Below are 19,561 nucleotides of genomic sequence, written 5' to 3'. Positions count from 1 at the left end.
ACTAAATGAACGAATAATGTTTGAAGCAGATTTCATCAAAAGCTCAAATGATTTGTATTATATTCCTAATTCACATTCGATAGATGTTCAGTGGATAACTATCATTATTTTCTTTGAAATGTTTTTTCAGGTCAATTGAAAAAGGGAATGCTCTACTCTTCTTTTTACGATCCGATGTTTTTGTGTATCTGTAAATACAATGACAATCAATGGGCGGTAGAAATATTGTAGGATGGTCTTTCATTTTTGAATTATCATACTAATGAGTGACTGATTTCACAGTTTCATTTGTTTTCCTGTGAAAAGGAATTGTGGTGTACACTCAGTGTGTTGACTAGCGGTTGCTGCAAGAAAATTATTTTGGAACATTATCTGAAAAAGTAAGTATGAAAGTATTTATTGTTGACTCATGCGTAACTCACAGAGTTACGCAAACTACTTGTCCAAACAAAACATTTTACACTATTTTTTCTCACATTTTCATGATGAATGCAACTTTTTCAATTGGTGTTTTCCACAATGCTGAACATGAATACTCGTTTCTATATTTGAAAGAAAATGAGGTTAGGAAACCTTTTGAAATTCTGATCATCTTAAGATCATTCTATCCTACACTTAAATTTCCCAGAAGAAATTCGCAATCATACAGTGCATTTCCTCAATGCCCTCCCCCAATCTCACCAATTATAATTGGTGAGATTGCACTTGCTGTTCTTCCGGAATGGACGGATGACCTGGGGACTTTTGGTTATGTACACTACTGGTAGTTGTGAATTAGGATACAAGTTCCCTCAAATATTTTCTGCAGATAGGACGATTCCTAATTAAAATTCGCTCAATTGTTTTCTTCCATTGGATGAAAATTGACCATTTTAGAGATTGTTGACGTGGTACCTTTCTACTAGTAAAACTGAAAACTGAATGAGAATATTCTAAATGAAAAATGATATTCATTGTCGTACTGACATTTTTTGACGTTTTTATTTAACAAAAAATAACTTAACAAACCATATCGAGTTGTTGGAATTGCGAAATGGCCGATAAAAAGGAATATTTCTAGACATATCGATATTAATGTGTTTGTCTTCAAGAAATCATTAAATATTTCGCTATTTTGTAGTTGATCATGATATTGACTTTATATTCTAGGGTTGTGAAGTATTCATCAGGAGCTCCAAAATGATGTCACAAGAACCACCCAGTCGCCCAGTCGCCATCTTGAAAGATGCATCTGTCAATTCCACTTCAAAATGAAGTATTCATGCATTAATGTCATTATCCCAAATTTCAATTTTGTGAGTTGACGTTTTCAAAAAATAATAGGGGCATTAAAGAAATGCCCTGTTTAAAAAAATACACAAACATGTGTTCTTTCATTATATTTTTGGAAAAAGTAATTCAGCATCTTTCAATTCTCTTTACAGAATTCGATTGTTCGGAGTAGGTTCAGTTTTTACAGGTGATTGTCCGACTTTTTTCATATTCAAACGTTTTCTTCATTACAATCCTTCATCAAACTGCATTTGACAAATCGAAGCATCAAGCAAGGCAAAGAATATAAGGAATTGTGAAAATAAGTTAAGGACAGTGAAAGTCGTCAATAAAAAAAATTACTGCATGTTGTTTCTGAACAGGGACAAATGATTCTCAGAGTTCATCAGACCATCCTGTATTGTACCCAGAAAAATTTGCACAATTTTCTGTTGAATATTGTATTCAGAACCTTCGACGTTATTCATTTCTTTCTGATATTCGCCTAATTTCTGATAACTCCATAAAAATATTCAACAGATTCAAGTCAGAAGAACGAGCTGGTCATTTTACCGTTATGCTTCTGTCAAGCTGCCTTTTGTGAAATTATATTTTTTCCAATTGATATTTGAATTGTACTTCTTTGCAGTATCTGGAATTGAATTATATATAAGGATTCCATCATGATATACCGATTCCTTTGTTTGTTTTTCGTTTTTGACAGTGATTTGGTGTGTCTTGTGGCATGATTATGAATATATTTCATTAGTTCAAACTTCCTTTCTTCAATATGATATAAATTGATTTGAAATCCTTGAAAGAATCTATAAAAATTAAAATTTCATTTTCAATTTCTTGTTATTAGTTCAATTTTTAATTGTTTCCTGTATTTTATTTCATTGTAATTTCAGTTTCTTTGCTCAATATAATTGTTATTTTTTAGTCAATCTTTTTAATTTTTATAGATTTTTTCAGGTATTTCAAATCAATTTATATCATATCAGACAAAGGAAGTCCGAAATAATGAAATGCACCACGAAACATTGTCAACCATCTTCAAACAAACGATTATGAATCTGTTTAATTTTAGGAGTATGAAGATTTTAAATAATTCCAATTAAAGTATGTATTTCTTTCTAATTTTTTCAATATCTTTATTCCATAATGAAACGTGAAACCGGAACCTGTGGCGTAAAATAAATTCAGAACAAGGAAGATCAAACTGTTTAATCTTCCTCTTGAAGATGATCACTTGGTAATCGAAACACGTGTTGAGGTGTTAAAATAACGGTTTGGTGTTGGGAAAAAACTTCTTTTGATAGAGTGTTGCGTGAATGAATTATGAAACATTACGTTCGACAGTGGGCACCAAAATGAAAAAAACTTCAATAATAGAAAAATGTTTTGATTGAAAAGGGTTTATTTTTTGTTAATATACGTTTTTCTAAAAAAAAAAGATTTTTGGTTTCCGCTTCTCCATCTTTATACAAATAAATAGAGTTTATTTGAAACTTAAATGCTTTTTTACTTCCTTAGGAATTTTCCCATTTATATTTCTGTAAACTGAAAACCAAAAAGTTATCTTTCACAGAAAAATGATGCTTTATCACATTTTGAAGAATGAGTTTGGCGTGAACTACAGTTGTTTATAAAAAAAATTCTCTTCGGAGAAGCCAGAGTTATTAGGTGCATATCTAATGTTATATCAATGGAAATACGAATAATTTTATTCAAAAGTGATTTCATCATAGAGAGGTACTATTTTTATTTCAGGAATAGCAAATAATAACAAACATTTTTTAATGAAAATGGCTTTGTTTTCCGAAATGTTCCCTTGATGATCAATACACTTTTGCATTCGTTCAAATCATTTGTCAAAGCAGTTTTTCCATTCTTCTTGAAACACTTCAAAAACATGGTTTTTGAACGCTTCAACCGCTCCTTCGGCGCTCGTTAATCGTTGACCACGCAATTCTCCTTTGATATTCGGGACCAAGAAGAAGTCATTGGGTGCCAAGTCAAGACTGTACGCAGGATCATCATCAATTCGATGTTTTGACTGCTCAAAAATTCACCTGTTTGACGAGATGTGCGACAGCTCGCATTGTCATGATTGTCTTCGGCCGTTAGTTTTACGAATTTCTACGAAGACTTACGGAAAACAAATGTTTGTGTACCACTCAGAATTGACCGTTCTACTTTGCTAATGCGAAACAGTGGACACATAATCCATTCGGCCTAAGAAAAAGGTGATCGTTTGTTCCGTTGTGCTTCTTTCACGAACAAAGTTTCTTGGATATAGCTCATTTTGGAATACCCACCTGGTCGATTGCTGTTTTTTGTTTCCGGCTCATACGCATACATCCATGATTCGTCACCTGTCACGAGTTTATTTACGTCCTTTCAAGAACCACCACGAGCCTTTTATTGGGCGATTGATGAATTATGGGGTATCCAACGAGAACACATTTCATGCAAAAGTGAAACTGATGTGCAAGGATGCCTCTATCTCACAATATGTCACATGATGATCTTTCATTATCAGTTCATGCACCACTGCATCGATGTTTTGTGGCACAACAACCGATTTTGGGCAACCTTCACGGAATTTGTCGCTAACTAAACCACAACCACGATTAAATTCATTATACCAGTGATATAATGTGATTTTTGATGGTGCTTCATCGACATATGGAGAACTGAGTTCATCCACACATTTTTGTTGAGATAATTCACGTCGGAAGATGTGAAAAGTAATCCAACGGAAACCTTCTCTCGAAGTTTCTATTCTTTGAGTAAATTGATTTTCTCAACTCATTGTACCTGAAAAAAACAACTAGCACTTCTACATCGAAACGTTGTGAGTACGTTCATGCTGAAAAATGTCAAACTTCATTATTGTGTTGCCACATTTTACCAATTGACAATAGTGTTAACAGTTTCCAAAATATAAATAGTCCCCCATGCTACTGGAAATTAAAAAATGCTCAGTTGCTAGAGAAACAGTCTGACATACACCAACACATCACGAGAAATGCGTGGTAAGAACATGGTAAGAACATGCCGTTATCGTTTGACCAGATCAAATATTAATTCTGTTGATTACAATCTTTTCATCTTTCTGCCAAATAACTTAGAGCTTAGTATCACCAAATTCAAAAGAGCCATCAAGGAAATGCTACTCAACTAATGTTTTTACTCAGTCTCGGAATACTACGATCATTTTAGGAAAGTTCACGTACGTTCACGTACGTTCACGTACAATCGGTATCGATTGTACTGTGGTAGTTTGTAAATACCCCTATTATCATAGATGAATATTTATTTGTTTATGCAGTGTGTAACTGAATAAGTGTAAGACATTCAAAGAGATGATTCGTCATCGAAAAAAAAATTGGATCTTTCATATAAAGAAACTTCATTGGAGCATCCCTTGTTAAGATACAGCCCCTCAAAGGGGGTACATAAAATTTGTATAACAATTTTTTTCACAAGCACTGAAAAAGTAACAATATTGAAATTACCCTGACGTTTTGAACTACCAAAAAGACACTAAGCCAGTAATTTATATGGTTCACCCCATGGTTGTAAGGGGTGGAAAACGCAACCCCTAAAATTCATTTCCAATGTAACTTTTTGTTTTATCATTTGTACAGAGATACATCGTCATAAATGCGAACTGGATTTATTGTTATTTTGTAGTTAGTACCTGCATTAAACGATTAATGAATGTAATGAACAAAACTAATATATTAATAACAAAACACACAACATGTAGAAATCATAGTAAATGTTCAATATGTCTACCTTCAGACATTACGCATGCGTCTAGACGTCGACGCATTGAGCTATGTATTCGCTCAAATATTCCTGGAGTCTCTCTGAATACCCTGCACGCATCGATGATGCGGTTTCTTAAGTCCTCTACATCGTGAACATGAGTACGATAAACCAAATGCTGTAAATGGCCCCGAATAGAGAAATCGAGAGGATTGAGATCCGGGGATCGAGCGGGCCAGTTCTGTGGTCCTCCTCGACCTATCCACTGATTTGCATATGTTTCAGTTGAATGCTGACGTGCTACTTGAATAAAATGGGCGGGAGCCCCATCATGCATAAAAAACATATCCCTTCTGACGCCCAAAGGAACTTCCTCCAGCAGTACTGGATGCACTTCTCTGAAAAATTGAACGTATGCCTCACCATTCATTTGAGGAGGTAGAAAATGAGGCCCAATTAAATCATCCCCAATAACTCCGAGCCACACGTTAAGAGAAAACTGTTCTTGAAGGTTGGTTTCGACGATAGCGTGAGGGTTTTCATCAGCCCATATGTGGTAATTATGAAAATGAATAATCTTGTCCCGAGAAAAACTACATTCCTCTGTGAATTCTATCGTCTTCAGCAAGCAACAATTTCTTCCAATCATTTTCAGCATCCAATTTCAAAATTTAAGACGGTTCGGAAAATCTTGCGGTGATATGTAGTGCCTGTACTCGTTGCAGATGGTAAGGGTATAAAAGTTGTTCCTTTAAAATTCAAAATATCGTCATATGATCAACATTTAGCCGGAAAGCAATCTTTCTAGTACTGGTAGAAGGTTGTTCTTCAATCAAATTAAATACTGCTTCCTCAAGCTGTGGTGTTCGTACTTCTCGATGGCGACCACTATCCTGCATTCTTCTGTCGAATGAACCATATTCTCGTAATCGTTGATGAAGTCAAGCGAATATTCTATGTGAAGGATGCTGCCGTTGAGGATACATTTCAGCATATCTTCTAGAAGCTACTGACCCATTCCTCTGCGACAGACCGTAAACGTAATGCATATCAGCCATTTTCTCATTTGTGTATGCCATTTTAATAACAAGTGAATTTTCAAACTAACAAATTGAGAACAGAACAATAACACACAATTAGTAATAATTCAATTTCGAAAATTCACAAACAGACAGCGTCATACTAATTCAATTGTCACTATCGCTAATAGCGACCTACTAGATAGATTAGTTTCGTATTTTCGCATTTATGACGATATATCTGTGTAGTTGTTCCTAAAATAATTTTTTGCTACGAACTGGTTTATTTTGGACAAAAACCTAAGAGACATTCTTTGTTAAGAATGAGACAGGCTATCGGAAATACATTTTTTAATGGTAAACAAATAATAAGACAAAAAGTTACATTGGAAATAAATTTTAGGGGTTGCGTTTTCCACCCCTTACAAACATGGGGTAAACCAAATAAATTACTGGCTAAGTGTCTTTTTGGTAGTACAAAACGTCAGGTTAATTTCAATATTGTTACTATTTCAGTGCTTGTGAAAAAAATTGTTATACGAATTTTATGTACCCCCTTCAAGGGACTGGATCTTAACAAGGGATGCTTCAATGAAATTCCTTCATATGAAAGATCCTATTTTTTTTTCGATGAAGAATCACCTCCTTGAATGTTTTACACTGATTTAGTTATACCCTGTATACGTACGTAGACAAACCCTGCGTTGCCTAATCTTTTCACATTTTTCAATTTACTTCTTTGTTTTATATATTCATTCAATATTATGTGACGTAGTTAATGAACTGTTCTATTCTATCCAATATGGTACAACTTGTTTAAATATCACGAATAATTCTGTCCTCGCTCAAAGAGGTTTCTGATTTCGAATGAAATTTGTGAAAGCCATTTAAATTTGTTGATTCTCATTGAAACCGCGATGAAATTTCAGCATGGGTTGTGCTCTGGACACCTGCAGAGACACAGACAGTGAAGTAAGTACCCCTGAAGGGGAACCAGAAGAAACTCAACCACCAGTTGCCGCATCGCAATCAAGACCACTATCAGTACCACCATCAGTACCACCACCATCACCACCATTAGAACCGCCATCAGTATCACAAGCACTAGCATCATCAGTATATCAACTGCCAGATGCAGTTGTAATCCAAATTACTGACGAGATTCGAGCGGTATTGAACCTGATGCCACCAGAATTTCAGGCTCCTGTTGACTATGAATTTACACTTCCTCCCGATGCCTCAACTGAAATGGATGACACATTTCCGCAATGTCAAAGAGGACAGGCTACCAGAGCTCCAAGCAACTTCACAATTGTAGACCGCAACGTGTGGTAAGTTATTTTTTGTGCTACTAGTGTGATATTCTTGAGTTAGAAATACAATAATCACTTCTTTTACAAATCGGAAATAGGCCTTCCCATCACGATTTTCTCTACGCTCATGCGTTACTTTCTGTCATGTTTTTCTTTCTGTTTTGTGTAAACAAACAAACATGCCAGCATAAAACGAAAGGTTTCGGATTTCTACTTTCGAGAAACAAATGGCCAAAACTTCTCCCAAAAATTAATCTCTCCTCATTGATGACATGAGCTGTTGAACAACATGTCAGAGTTTTTCAGCTTATTGCAAAATAACTTTGTTTTCAATGAGACGCCCAGACTTTTAGACCTGGTGTTCTGCAATCACTTCTGTCTCGTTGAAAAATCCCTAGATCCATTAGTGAAAGAGGACGGTCATCATCTTGCTTTGGAAATAACATGCGAACTGAACTCCAAAATGAACTCGAAGAATAAATTTGAATCATCTTTCCAAGATGCATACAATTTTAAAAAAGCTAACTTTCCGCTCATGTGTGAGCTGATCCTCAATCTCGATCGTACGTTTCTGAATGCGTTTCGCAATGCAGATGATGCCTGTCTTCACTTTTATGAAAAATTATACAGTGTATTTGAACGCTGCGTGCCAAAATTCTCGATAAAATTTAAAAATAATTATCCAGCCTACTTTGATGTTGCATTGATAAAAAAAATTCGAGCTAAATCAAAATTTTGGTGTAAACACTAAAAAACGTCGACATTTGCGTTTTTCACGAATTGAAACGTCTTCGGGCAGAAATCATAAGAGCCATTAGAATAGCTAATAAAAAATTCATTCAGAAAACTAAGAGCGAGATTATCCATAACCCCAATAAGTTTTGTTCATTCATTAACAAGTCGAAATATACGAATTGAATCGGAGATAAAATGTTACATGAAGGCAAGCTACTCCATAATTCCTCAGATATTCTTGATTGCTTTGCAGATTCCTTCAGTGGTTCTTATATAGTGTCAACATCAAATGACCATACGAACAACAGAAGTGATATTCCCAGCTTAGTAATAAAAAACTTCAGGCTTAAAGATGTTTATCATATCCTAAAATAATGAAGCCTAAATTACTGTGGGACTTGATCATATTCCAGCATGTATCATTAAAGATTGTGCTTGGGTGATGACAGCCATCACCCGAAGACGATTGTGGATACTAACAATCGAAACGTCGTGAACTAACGTGACTTGGAATCTCTCCACTTTTTTACTTTTATTTTATTTATTCAATTGTTCTATTTTTACTTGTATTTTATTTCAGTATTATTTCCTTTCAGGATTATTTTGCTTAATATAATTATTATTTTCAGCTATTCAGTTTTAATTTTTCTTTTTTAGTTGTTTCACGGATTTCCAATCATTTTATATAGTAGACAATGGAAGTCAGAACTAGTGAAATTAATCATGAAACATTGTCAATCATCTTCAAACAAACCACCAATCTTGTAACAATCACTCAATGCATTGCAGAGAGATTCGATTATCCGTCTCAGACTGATGTCATCTACACTGATTTTTCTAAAGCGTTCGACAGTCTTGACCATAGTACCCTGCTCCACAAGCTTCCGACTTTTGGGTTATCCAATGAATCAATTACCCTCTTCAAATCGTATTTTTACGATCGTAAGCAATACGTCCAACTCAATGGCCTCGAGTCTATCGAGTATATAGCCACATGTAGTGTACCACAAGGATCAAATCTAGGACCCCTAATGTTCAATATGTTCATTAATGATATCGGAGCTGAGATTGATGTCAATTTTTTTTTATACGCAGATGACTTGAAACTCTATCACAATATAATATGTTCTAATGATTGCGAACGTCTCGCTCTGAATTTAAATCGCGTTGCTACTAGGTTTCGGAAAAATAATCTATCTCTCAAAATATCCAAATGTAATGTAATGTCTTACTCACTAAAAACGATTTTGAATTTACACAACTACGTCATAAACAATCAAGTTCTGAAGTGTCCTGATACACTCACTGATCTAGGTGTTACTTCTCATTCATCCCTCTCTTTCAATAGACATATTGACACTACTCTAACAGCAGCTTATCGCATGTATGGATTCTCAGTTAGAAATACAAAAGACTTCGAAAAAGCTTCAACGTTGAAATTACTTTATTTCACTTTTGTTCGATCTAGGCTGGAATATGCATCTGTTGTGTGAAGTCCCTACTATCAGGTTCATATAAATCAACCTACAGAGGCGCTTTCTAGAATATATGTCTTTCAAACTTGAAGGCACGTATCCTACTGTAGGAATGCCCTATTATGAATTGCTTGTAACTCATAATTTTTGTAGTCTCGAGGTAATGCGTAAATATTATTGATTTCTTTTTTTATTCAAGGTCATAAACAATATCATCACCTGCTCTCAACTTTCACACATGTTGAATTTTTGGATTCCTAGACGGTGATCTAGGAATAGTGTTACATTTTATCTCAACACTCCGCGTACAAATATAATGAAAAAATCTCCAGTTTATACAATGGGCGATACCTCTAATTCTGTTAGTCATATCCTAGATATATTCAACTGCCAGATTATACAAATGAAAAGACATTTCTTATCTAAGTGACAGTTCTGTTTTTAATTTTTTTTATATATAGATTCACAAAGTATATTATGTAATTAGATATTTGTAAATGCCACTGTTACACCCTATTCTGTAATTGGGTTCATCCTGTAGAATAGTGTATGAAATAAATAAATAAATAAATAATGAGTAGATTCAACTCATTCATGTCATGAAGTTGTGATTTTATGAATGAATTGAGTGCTTGTAATGTAATATTATCCAGATTGGTGATGGTGCATTGAGGAAGAAAGTGTTTCATGAAAGTGAATTTCACCTCTTTCATATTCTATATTGTGTAGCAATCCCGTGAATCATATTCGATTCAATATAAAAGTACAGCAAGCGCCAAACGTGATGGCGAGCCCGCCCCCATTCGCACAAACTCATTTTTAATGTAACCCCCACTACAGCTCTTGCAAGACATACAAATGCTCTGTACAGAACCACATGTAACAACATTTTTAAACAATCTTGGGTGGCTGAAAATGTTAAATAGAAGGAAACATCACCTTGTATGCCTCGTTCATAAGTTATTGAGAAACCAATGTCCAGAATACCTCTACTCCAAAATTACTCCACGTTACCAGTACTATTCTAGAAACCTTCGTAACATCAATATGCTTACCCTTCCGCGTCACTCTCTATCTTTTTCTGAATGTTCTTTCTCTGTAACCGAGTACAATTCATATCCTGCGAACTGAAATCACTATCTTTTTCTGCGTTTAAAAATAAAACGAAAGCCATCCTTTTCGGTATACAATGAATCTGCATGAATTGAATCAAATTAAATCAAATTAAACCTAAATTAATCATCTAATGCATTTCACATCATATTTTTTTTCCAAATTAATTTACCTCTATATACTTTTGTCACATGATGTTAAAACCTAGATCAGGTCCCAGTTTTGAGTTATGCTACTGTATCACTATTAATACTCTCATGTACAAAAATATTCTTGGTTGAGTGGTAGAATAGCGTAAGCCAAGATAAAAATTAAGATCATTCATTATTATTATTATCATTATTATTATATCTATATCATTACTTGTCCTCCAATGCTTTTGGCGTTTGGCATTGTCTGGATAAATTTTGTTGTTTCTAAAAAAAAGTTATCGCAGAACAAAAACCAGTAATCAAGAGTCAGGCACGTGAAATAATTTTTGAAGTGTTCAATTATTTTCAAAAGTGTTAAACGTGAGTTGAATACGTTATCAAATTTGAAAAATAAAACGTCTCTCACTACAGGTGACATTAAATAAATTTAAAAAATAAATATTTTAACACAAATCTTCATTTTGTACCAGGTATTTTAATAAGAACCATTGAAGAAGTGGTTCAAATCAAATCAAATCACTTTATTTATACTGTAGAACTTACAAAGTTAAAGGATAGGTCAAACTAGTAAAATCGAACCAAACATACATGAAAGACTGTCATATGCATACGAAACATATCAACTTAATTCATCTCCAGCTTCATTAAATTAGTGTAATAGGAAAATAAAATTACGGAAGATTGAGAAATTCATCTATGGTATAAAAATTATGTTGTTATAAAAACCTTTTAAGGGTGGTTTTGAAAACCTGAATTCTATAGGTAGTTTTCAATGAGTCGGTCAGTTTTCTTGCCTGTGATGAAACCGTACTAGTAAAGTTTTTCGAGAGTTGAAATGAAATGAGTTGGCAGCACATCATGAAACCAAACGATTTGACACCGTGTTACAAGTTTTTTTCAAAATTGTGTTGTCTTTGTCCGAAATTAGAAGTGTCATCTGCATATATAACGCACGTATTCTCAGCAACCGCGGCCCCAACATCATTACAATATAATATAAATTATAGCGGTCCCAACGCTGATCCTAGAGGTATTCCAGTGGTCAAAACCTGAGTATTTGAAATACATTTACAATGACTATTTTCAGATCTATGATTCACCGAAACAAATTGACTCTTGTTTCTGGTGAAAGACTCTATTCAGTCAAGGGCATTTCCTCTTATTCAATATGAATATAATTAATTCATTCAATAATATCGTGTGGTCGCAGTCGAATGCCCTACTGAGATCACAAAATATTCCAGCAGGGCATTCACCAGCCGCGATGTACTCCAAGTTTTTTGTGTAAAAAGCTGTTACAGCAGTTATAGTGGACATATTGTATCGCAAACCATGTTGAATCGGGGATATAATGTTATGCCTCTCAATGAAATCTGTTTGACTCTGTTAAAAATATTCAAATATTCAAGTAACAGTCCCTATTACTTTTGGTTCTGTTATTCTCCAATCATCTGGCATTTCAAAGATGACGTTACCCTAAGTTGAGTCTTCCCGTCTTCAAAAGATGCATCACTTCCGTCACAGTAATGCAGGATACTGCTGTGGGGGGAATTCCTAGAGAACATTTACAGATATTAAAGTTTCCAAAGATTTTGACTTTTTGGTTATAGAAATGAGAGAAGAGACTTCTTACTTCTTCAAATCCTTTTGGGAAAATTAAGCAGAGCAACTTATTCGCTTTCTACAATGCAAGATGTCTTATGAATCTGCTTCGCACCAAATATTTCAGAACGAGCAGAATCTGCATCAGGAGAGTAAGCAAGTTTCTCTTGAACTTCTTACTTTTTCAACTCCTTTTGGGCAATTCAGTAGAGAAACTTATTCGCTTCCTACAATGCAGGATTTCTTATAAACCTGCTTCGCACCAAATATTTCAGAACAAGCAGAATCTGCATCAGGAGAGGAAACAAATTTCTCTTAAACAGGTCAGCAAACGCTTACGCTCCAAAAAAGATCTATTCAAAAAATAGGCGGAAAAATCTCCCTAGCTGAATCTGATATATCTTCAGATGCCCTCATATGGAATTTTTGCTACGATCATTAAGGTGGTAATCTGATACCTTGAACACCCGACAACCTTTGAATTGCCCGAAAGAATCTGTGGAAAAATTAAAAAGATTAGCTGAAAAAACAATTTTATCAAGCAAAAAACTGAAACTACAATGAAATAACATACAAGCAACAACCAAAAAACCAAAAAATTGAACTGTTAACACGAGCTGAAATATTAATTCATAATAAAAATTGAAATTAAAATTGAAAGATTCCAAATCAAGTTACTTCACGACGTTTCGATTGTTGGTATCCACAATTATCTTTGCCTGATAATAGGACTCATTCCTTCGAAATCTGACCATTTAGAGGTCATTCGACTGATTTCACCTATCCCCTCTTCCCTCTCACCGCTTCATTGATTTTTAGCGGGAGCTAACCGTTTGGCGGGAGTTGGTCGTGTTCCGCTTGATTAGAGTTTTCCATATGTCACGTATCTCTACGCTAGCTTGGCTAAATGCGTTGTTGGACAATATATATGCGGTTTTTTAAATTTTCTCCTGAACCAGTGTTCCTCTTTGTGGATGATTTCAGCCTGAGCCCACTTGATGTTATGTTGATGAGTCCAAACATAACTCCATATGTCACGTATCTCTCACTTCAGCTTCTTGTGCAGAGCTAGAGACAACAAGATCATACCCAAAGGTTTTTTACTGAAATCATCAATCCCAGGAGAGACAGCCAAACGCATATTGGAAAGCGCCAGCCGAGCACTGATAAGGTCTCAAATTAATTACCACCATTGGAAGAGGTCAACTCTGATGCAGGATACCACAGAACGATTTGAAGAAATAAGAAGAGAGACTTTGGAAGAGTATCATGGAGCAATCTTTGCCATGATTGAAAGAATTTGCTTGAAAATACGACAAGACATGGAGAAAACTCACAACAGGAAGTGGTGAAAGTTGCTGAGGAAACAATGCCCAAATGCAGAACGGAAACAGGACAACTATGATGCCGCCAACGTCATCAACATGAGTTCTCGCCCGCTCACAGACATAGAGGAATCTTTGTTGAGGAAAAGTCTGAACTTCGCTATTACACCAACATCTGTGCCTACTTTGGAAATAATAACTGCAATGGAATCAACCAGTTTGCTTGTTGATCAGATCGAGTTAGAAGAATTCAGATGGAAAATTAGAGAACAGCTAGATAGAGAACCAGTTCCAACACCTAACATCAGCAATGAAGAACGAAGAGCCCTGAAAGGGCTACGTAGAGACAACACCATCAAGATCTTACCTGCAGATAAGGGAAACGCTTGTTGTGATCGATACTGATCTCTAGGAACAAAAGATCAAAGAGGTGCTTCAGAAAGGAAAATACACGAAGATCGTAAGAGACCCTACTGCATCAATTGAAAGGAAGTTGTACCAGACTATTTTTCAGTAAGCTCCCGGTACCACAGTAAGCTCCCTCACTTATATGGACTACTCAAAATCCACAAGAAGTATGTTCCGCTCAGACCGATCATTAGCTCCAGGGAGTCAGCCACTCAGAATTTATTCAGATTTTTTCTACCAATAAGTAAACCACTGCAAGGAAAAACATCATCTTCTGTGAAAAATGCAAGGCATTTTGTTGAACTACTAGGGGAAATCGAAGTCAAAGAGCAGGATCCACTGATCAGTTTCGACGTGGAAAGCCTCTACACCGACGTTCCTGTCGAAGAAGCACTTCAAATCATACAGAAGAAGCTATGGGGACCTGAACTATAGAACAAACTTACCGATACAAGTAATCATGGAATTACTAGGATGCTGTGAACGAAATTGCTACTTCCAACTGAAGGACGAATTCTTTACGCCAACTAGGCATCGTCAAAAATGACCTTCAACGGAATAGTTAATCCAAAGTAATGTTGAAACAGGCTTTCGCTAGAAGACATCAAGAGCTCATCAAGGAAGAGAAGCCGCCACAACCAGTACTTGTACTTCTCTACATCAGAAGATTGTCGGAAACGATACGAATGATTGGGTCCAAGTATAACATCAGAACCTGTTTCAGATCTGGGAACACAATCCGTAGAAGTCTCACCACCAAACGCGGACTGCGATTCCAAGTATTGCATTTACCGGATACCCTGAGAGTACGGAAAATCATACATCGGTGAAACTAAGAGGTCATTGAAAGTTCGCATTGCCGAGCACAAGAGACACAAGCAGCGAGGAGAAACCAGCAAATAGCAGAGCATGTATGGACTCATCAACATAACATCAAGTGGGCTCAGTCTGAAATCATCCACAAGGAGGAATACTGGTTTAGGAGAAAATTCAAAGAAGCCGCATATATGTTGTCCAACATCGCATCTAGCCAAGCTAGCGTAGAGATACGTAACATATGGAAACCTCTAATCAAGCGGAACACGACCAACTCCCGCCAAACGGTCAGCTCCCGCTAAAATCCAATGAAGCGGAGAGAGGAATGAGGGAATAGGTGAAAGCAGTCGAATGACTTATAAATAGTCAGATTTCGAAGGAATGAGTCCAGTTACCACCCGAAAATGATTATGGATACTAACAATCGAAACGTCATGAAGTAACTTGGTTTGGAATCATTCGATTTTATTTTTCATTTTCATTTTCTGTTAATAATTCTTTAATTTTTCAGCTCGTGTTAATAGTTTTTTTTTGGGTTTTTGGTTATTTCATTGTGAATTCAGTTTTTTCAGCTCATCTTTTTAATTTCAAAAACTACTCACGATTTGATCTCCAGAAACTTTGAAAAAGCTACTATGCTAGCGAAACATGTTGTGATTATATTCCTTCAAATAAAGTTTGTGGAGATCAAATCGTGAGGTGTAGTTTTTGAAATTACTATGGATCTTTACTAAGTAACGGCCGAATCAATCAGATATTCTTTTTGTTTTTTTCACAGATTCTTTCACGGATTTCAAATCAATTTATATCATATTAGACAATGGAAGTCCAAACTGATGAAATGCACTACGAAACATTGTCAACAACCCTCAAACAAACACATTTTCACATCTGCAAATTTTGGAGTGAAATATTCTTACCGTCTCTTCGTGTATGGATCAGATTTTCAGCACTGAGTAGAGTTTCACTTGTCAGCTGGCCTGAAAAATCACTCAACAAATGATTACTAGGGTTCGTTGAGAAGTTGGATTAAATTGATTGAGTTCAAGAAAGTGCCACCACGATAATTCTTTACAGGTTACAATTCGAAATCATCTTCCTATATGTCTATAGGGTGGAAGGTTTTGCGATGATTTTCGAGTCAAAACTTGTTTTCCTTGAAAACACACTTGACGTATGTTCCCAGTAGTGTGTGCCCAGTAGTTATTCCTGCAAACGAAAGACGAAATTTCAGATTCTATTGAATAACCATTATATATTTTTCAGTTACAGGAGTTTTCCACCTACCACAAACGGGAGAAAAATGTGGAACAAGCGAATGAAACGGCAGGGATATGGCATTTACGAAGGACCAAGGTCCATATTCCATGGAGGCAGAGTAACTAGAGGAAGCTTGTCAGTATGTCGTCGTTGTTCCAGAGAAATTGAGAGATCTTTGCCAGTCTCTAGCTAAGGGCAAGACAGAACGGAATTACTCGTAGTCATAGGAGTCACATCTGTGTTTGTGCAAGAATGCTATAATACTGGTTTTGTAACATCAAATATTATGTGTTTTGAAGAACGTTCAGAATGTTTTTCAAATACTTATATATGAAGTTATAACTGGAATGAAATCCATAGCTGCTATTGTTCCTTTCTAGAAAATAATTCAAAAATATTGACCATTCAGTTTTCACTTAAGAGGAAGAAACGACCCCTCTTTTTCAAAAGAGGGAAATTCATTGATCCTCAATTTCTTCATGATATTTTGTGAAAACTTGTATCGATTGATTCCTGTTTCAGTATTATTCTCACAAAAAAAAATACTAATTACTTTCATTTCGTGCCGAATTCCTGAAAATATAATCGAAACATAATTGATTACAATTTTTTTCTGAACAAGCTCCCATTTGGTTTTTATCATTATCTAAAAATAGTTAACCATTCATTTCCAACTACCTATCATAAAGAAATTACGGGAAAAATGTGAAGTGAAACTATAATTTGACTTTGTAGTGGAAACATTTCAAATCTTATTCAAAAAGGAGCCTACATAATATTTTTGTTAAGTTCATATATCAAAATACTCTGATGTACGCCAATTCATGTTTCGATAACAGACAGTGAGTGCTTCAATTTAAATTTTTGAACTCCATTAATATTTCAAATTAAGGTTGATGATAGCAGGTGCCATATTATGTAATCAATGTACGAGAGGATTCATACCAACAACCAGAAAATGTGATTTTACAGGTTTCTGGTTACTTTATTACAATTCGAAAGTAATACAATTTTACGAATATGACAAAATCCTGAACATGAAATTCAATAAAATAAATGTAAGCACAGAATATTTCTGTTTATATTTTCGTATAATATGAAACGGCTCACAGATTTGTATATAATGAATATTAACGTATACGTGTATTTCTAAAAAACATGATTCTCATGAAAATGTAGCTATTCAAAAAATTATAGTTGGGTTCGTCATACTCAGGAAAATGAAAGTAGTATGTATTTGGTGACATGGATCTTCTTTTTTGTGGATGATAGTTCTGTTTCTGATAAATTGTATTGACTGAACTGAGTATTCCGAATATTTTAAAGTGAAAAACATTTTTTGTAATTGATTTGGATTTCCAGTGTTATATTTGTGTTTCGTGTTTTAAATTTGAGTGGACCATTCCACGAATGGATTTGTAAATAAAGTTCAAAATTTGTTTTAGATATTTAATGTTTCATTTGATGACTGAAATGTTAACTAATTCGCTGTGATATTGACTAGGTATTAAAGAGATATGTGACTATTTTTTATATGAATATATTAATATACTGAATGAGTTTAATGTATTACTATTCCTACCATCTGTTTATTGTCCATAACATCATTTCGGGAATATTATTTGAATTGTTAGAATTATGAATGAGGATAACAGAAAAACTACAGTTTATAAATTTCTATGAATAGTCTGGCGTTCTGAAGATATAATTAAACTTGTGATTCACTGTCTGGAACCTGAGGTGTAGTAAGGAATAGAAAGAAAGAAAGACATTTATTCATTCATGGACCAACTACATGATATTGAACATGTCAATTTATACTTATAAAATGATTATCCAAAGTGAACATAATAAAAACAAAAAACAAAAGTTAATATACAATTTGAACTATTCATGCAGCTGCAGTTTCGTAAAAATGTATCATATTTCCCTCCAACCGATTTCCTGAAGTCTTTGAAGTCCACTAGATACTCATTAGGACAACAAGAGGATTGTTCCGAGTTCTTGGAGTTCTTGTTGAATACTCTTCGTGAGCAAAACAATAACAGAATCAATACTCCTGACCGCTCTGAATTGAATGATTCCGTATAGTTTATCTCATTTTGTGTTTGTAGATCTCTTGCTGGAACAATCCTAACTTGTTTCCTTTGTAGTAAATGTTCAAGATGTAGCAAAAACGTATGTGAATTTCTGGAATTTCAACTAGCGTTTCCTAACTTCTACAGGTGATGATCGACTGTATTGCGAAACATGCGCCAAACTAAGTGACTGTTTAAAAATCTGTTTAAAAACTGTTTTTCCGTTAATCAGCCGCCGCCCCCATACGAACGACAACTCTCAGAAGTTGAGAAACTGGTGCGAGCTAAGGATTAACGAGGTCTTACCTTTTAACGTGTGATTCCTAACACGTTAGGAATCACACGTTATAGCTGAGGCACCAGTCAATCTAATGATAACACTGATGATCTTCAAATATGACACAACCTTGAACGGAAGCACCAAACTGTTACGAAGGTTCGAAGTATATGAACACTTCAATCTAGCAGATCACTATTATAATCTTCATGCAGGCATTGTTCACTGTGGTTCAGCGTTGAATCTGGTCTCATTATTACGCCTTTGAAAGTGTTCTGGCGAAGTATTGAATTCATTGGAGCCTCTGGAGGCACCCTACATTTCATTTCATTGGAGAGAGAACATTGGCAGATTAAGATCTTCAGATGATATGATTCTGCAGATTTTTCCGGGTTTTACTGCAACCGGGTTTTACTGCAACTGAAAATCAATGAAGTCGCCCCGGAGCGCAAAATCATTTTTGTTGTTGTTTTATAATTTTACGATTTGTATTAGATAATTGTAATATATTGAATATTTGTACTTGCTAATAAGTATGTTGTTGTTTTATAATTTCATTATTTGTTTTTTGGAAGTGTTATTCAAATATATTTTTCGTTTACCTTAAAAGAAAAAGTATAAACAAACATACATTTGAACGTAGATCCCTAAAATATAAATATGTATACACATTTGTATAAATAAAAATGTGAAAATGTGAAAAACGTATAAATGTACAAGTATAGAAATGTAAAATTGAAATATAAAAGAATATGATTCTTTACACAAATATATCCACAAAAACTCAATCATCGAAATATTCTTGTAATGTATAATAAGCTTCAGCCAATAATAAATCTTTCAGTGATTTTTTGAATTCGAGAGTATTACAGGCCTTCATTAGATTCGGGAGTTTATTATATATTTTCACCCCAACATAAGTTGGCAATTTTTCAAATGCGGATGTTCTGTGAGTCA

The 19,561-nt window shown here is 34.9% G+C and overlaps 2 protein-coding genes across 2 annotated transcripts in view; one reads left to right on the top strand and one right to left on the bottom strand.

Annotated features, from left to right (window-relative positions):
• LOC111507545 (uncharacterized) overlaps window positions 1-19,561 on the bottom strand; it is a 490,644-nt gene that overhangs the window by 242,860 nt on the left and 228,223 nt on the right. The gene's annotated exons all lie outside the window — the stretch shown is intronic.
• Window positions 177-17,777, top strand: LOC111508766 (uncharacterized). Its single transcript, XM_023164373.2, has 3 exons — window positions 177-380; window positions 6,980-7,381; window positions 16,256-17,777. The coding sequence occupies exons 2-3, from the start codon at window positions 6,981-6,983 to the stop codon at window positions 16,440-16,442; spliced, it is 588 nt and encodes a 195-aa protein (XP_023020141.1). The 5' UTR covers window positions 177-380; window position 6,980; the 3' UTR covers window positions 16,443-17,777.

Source organism: Leptinotarsa decemlineata, unplaced genomic scaffold (genome assembly GCF_025532065.1).
Source record: "Leptinotarsa decemlineata unplaced genomic scaffold, Ldec_3_MD MMD2_tig00026282_RagTag_RagTag, whole genome shotgun sequence".
NCBI lineage: Eukaryota > Metazoa > Arthropoda > Insecta > Coleoptera > Chrysomelidae > Leptinotarsa > Leptinotarsa decemlineata.
Note: the sequence above shows the minus strand (reverse complement) of the source record. Positions and strands in the feature narration are given on the sequence as shown.

Coding starts and splice junctions, on each gene's coding strand:
- LOC111508766 (XM_023164373.2), top strand. CDS start 6,981: ATGGGTTGTGCTCTGGACACCTGCAGAGACACAGACAGTGAAGTAAGT. Junction 7,382..16,255: donor ATTGTAGACCGCAACGTGTG/GTAAGTTATTTT, acceptor TATATTTTTCAG/TTACAGGAGTTTTCCACCTA.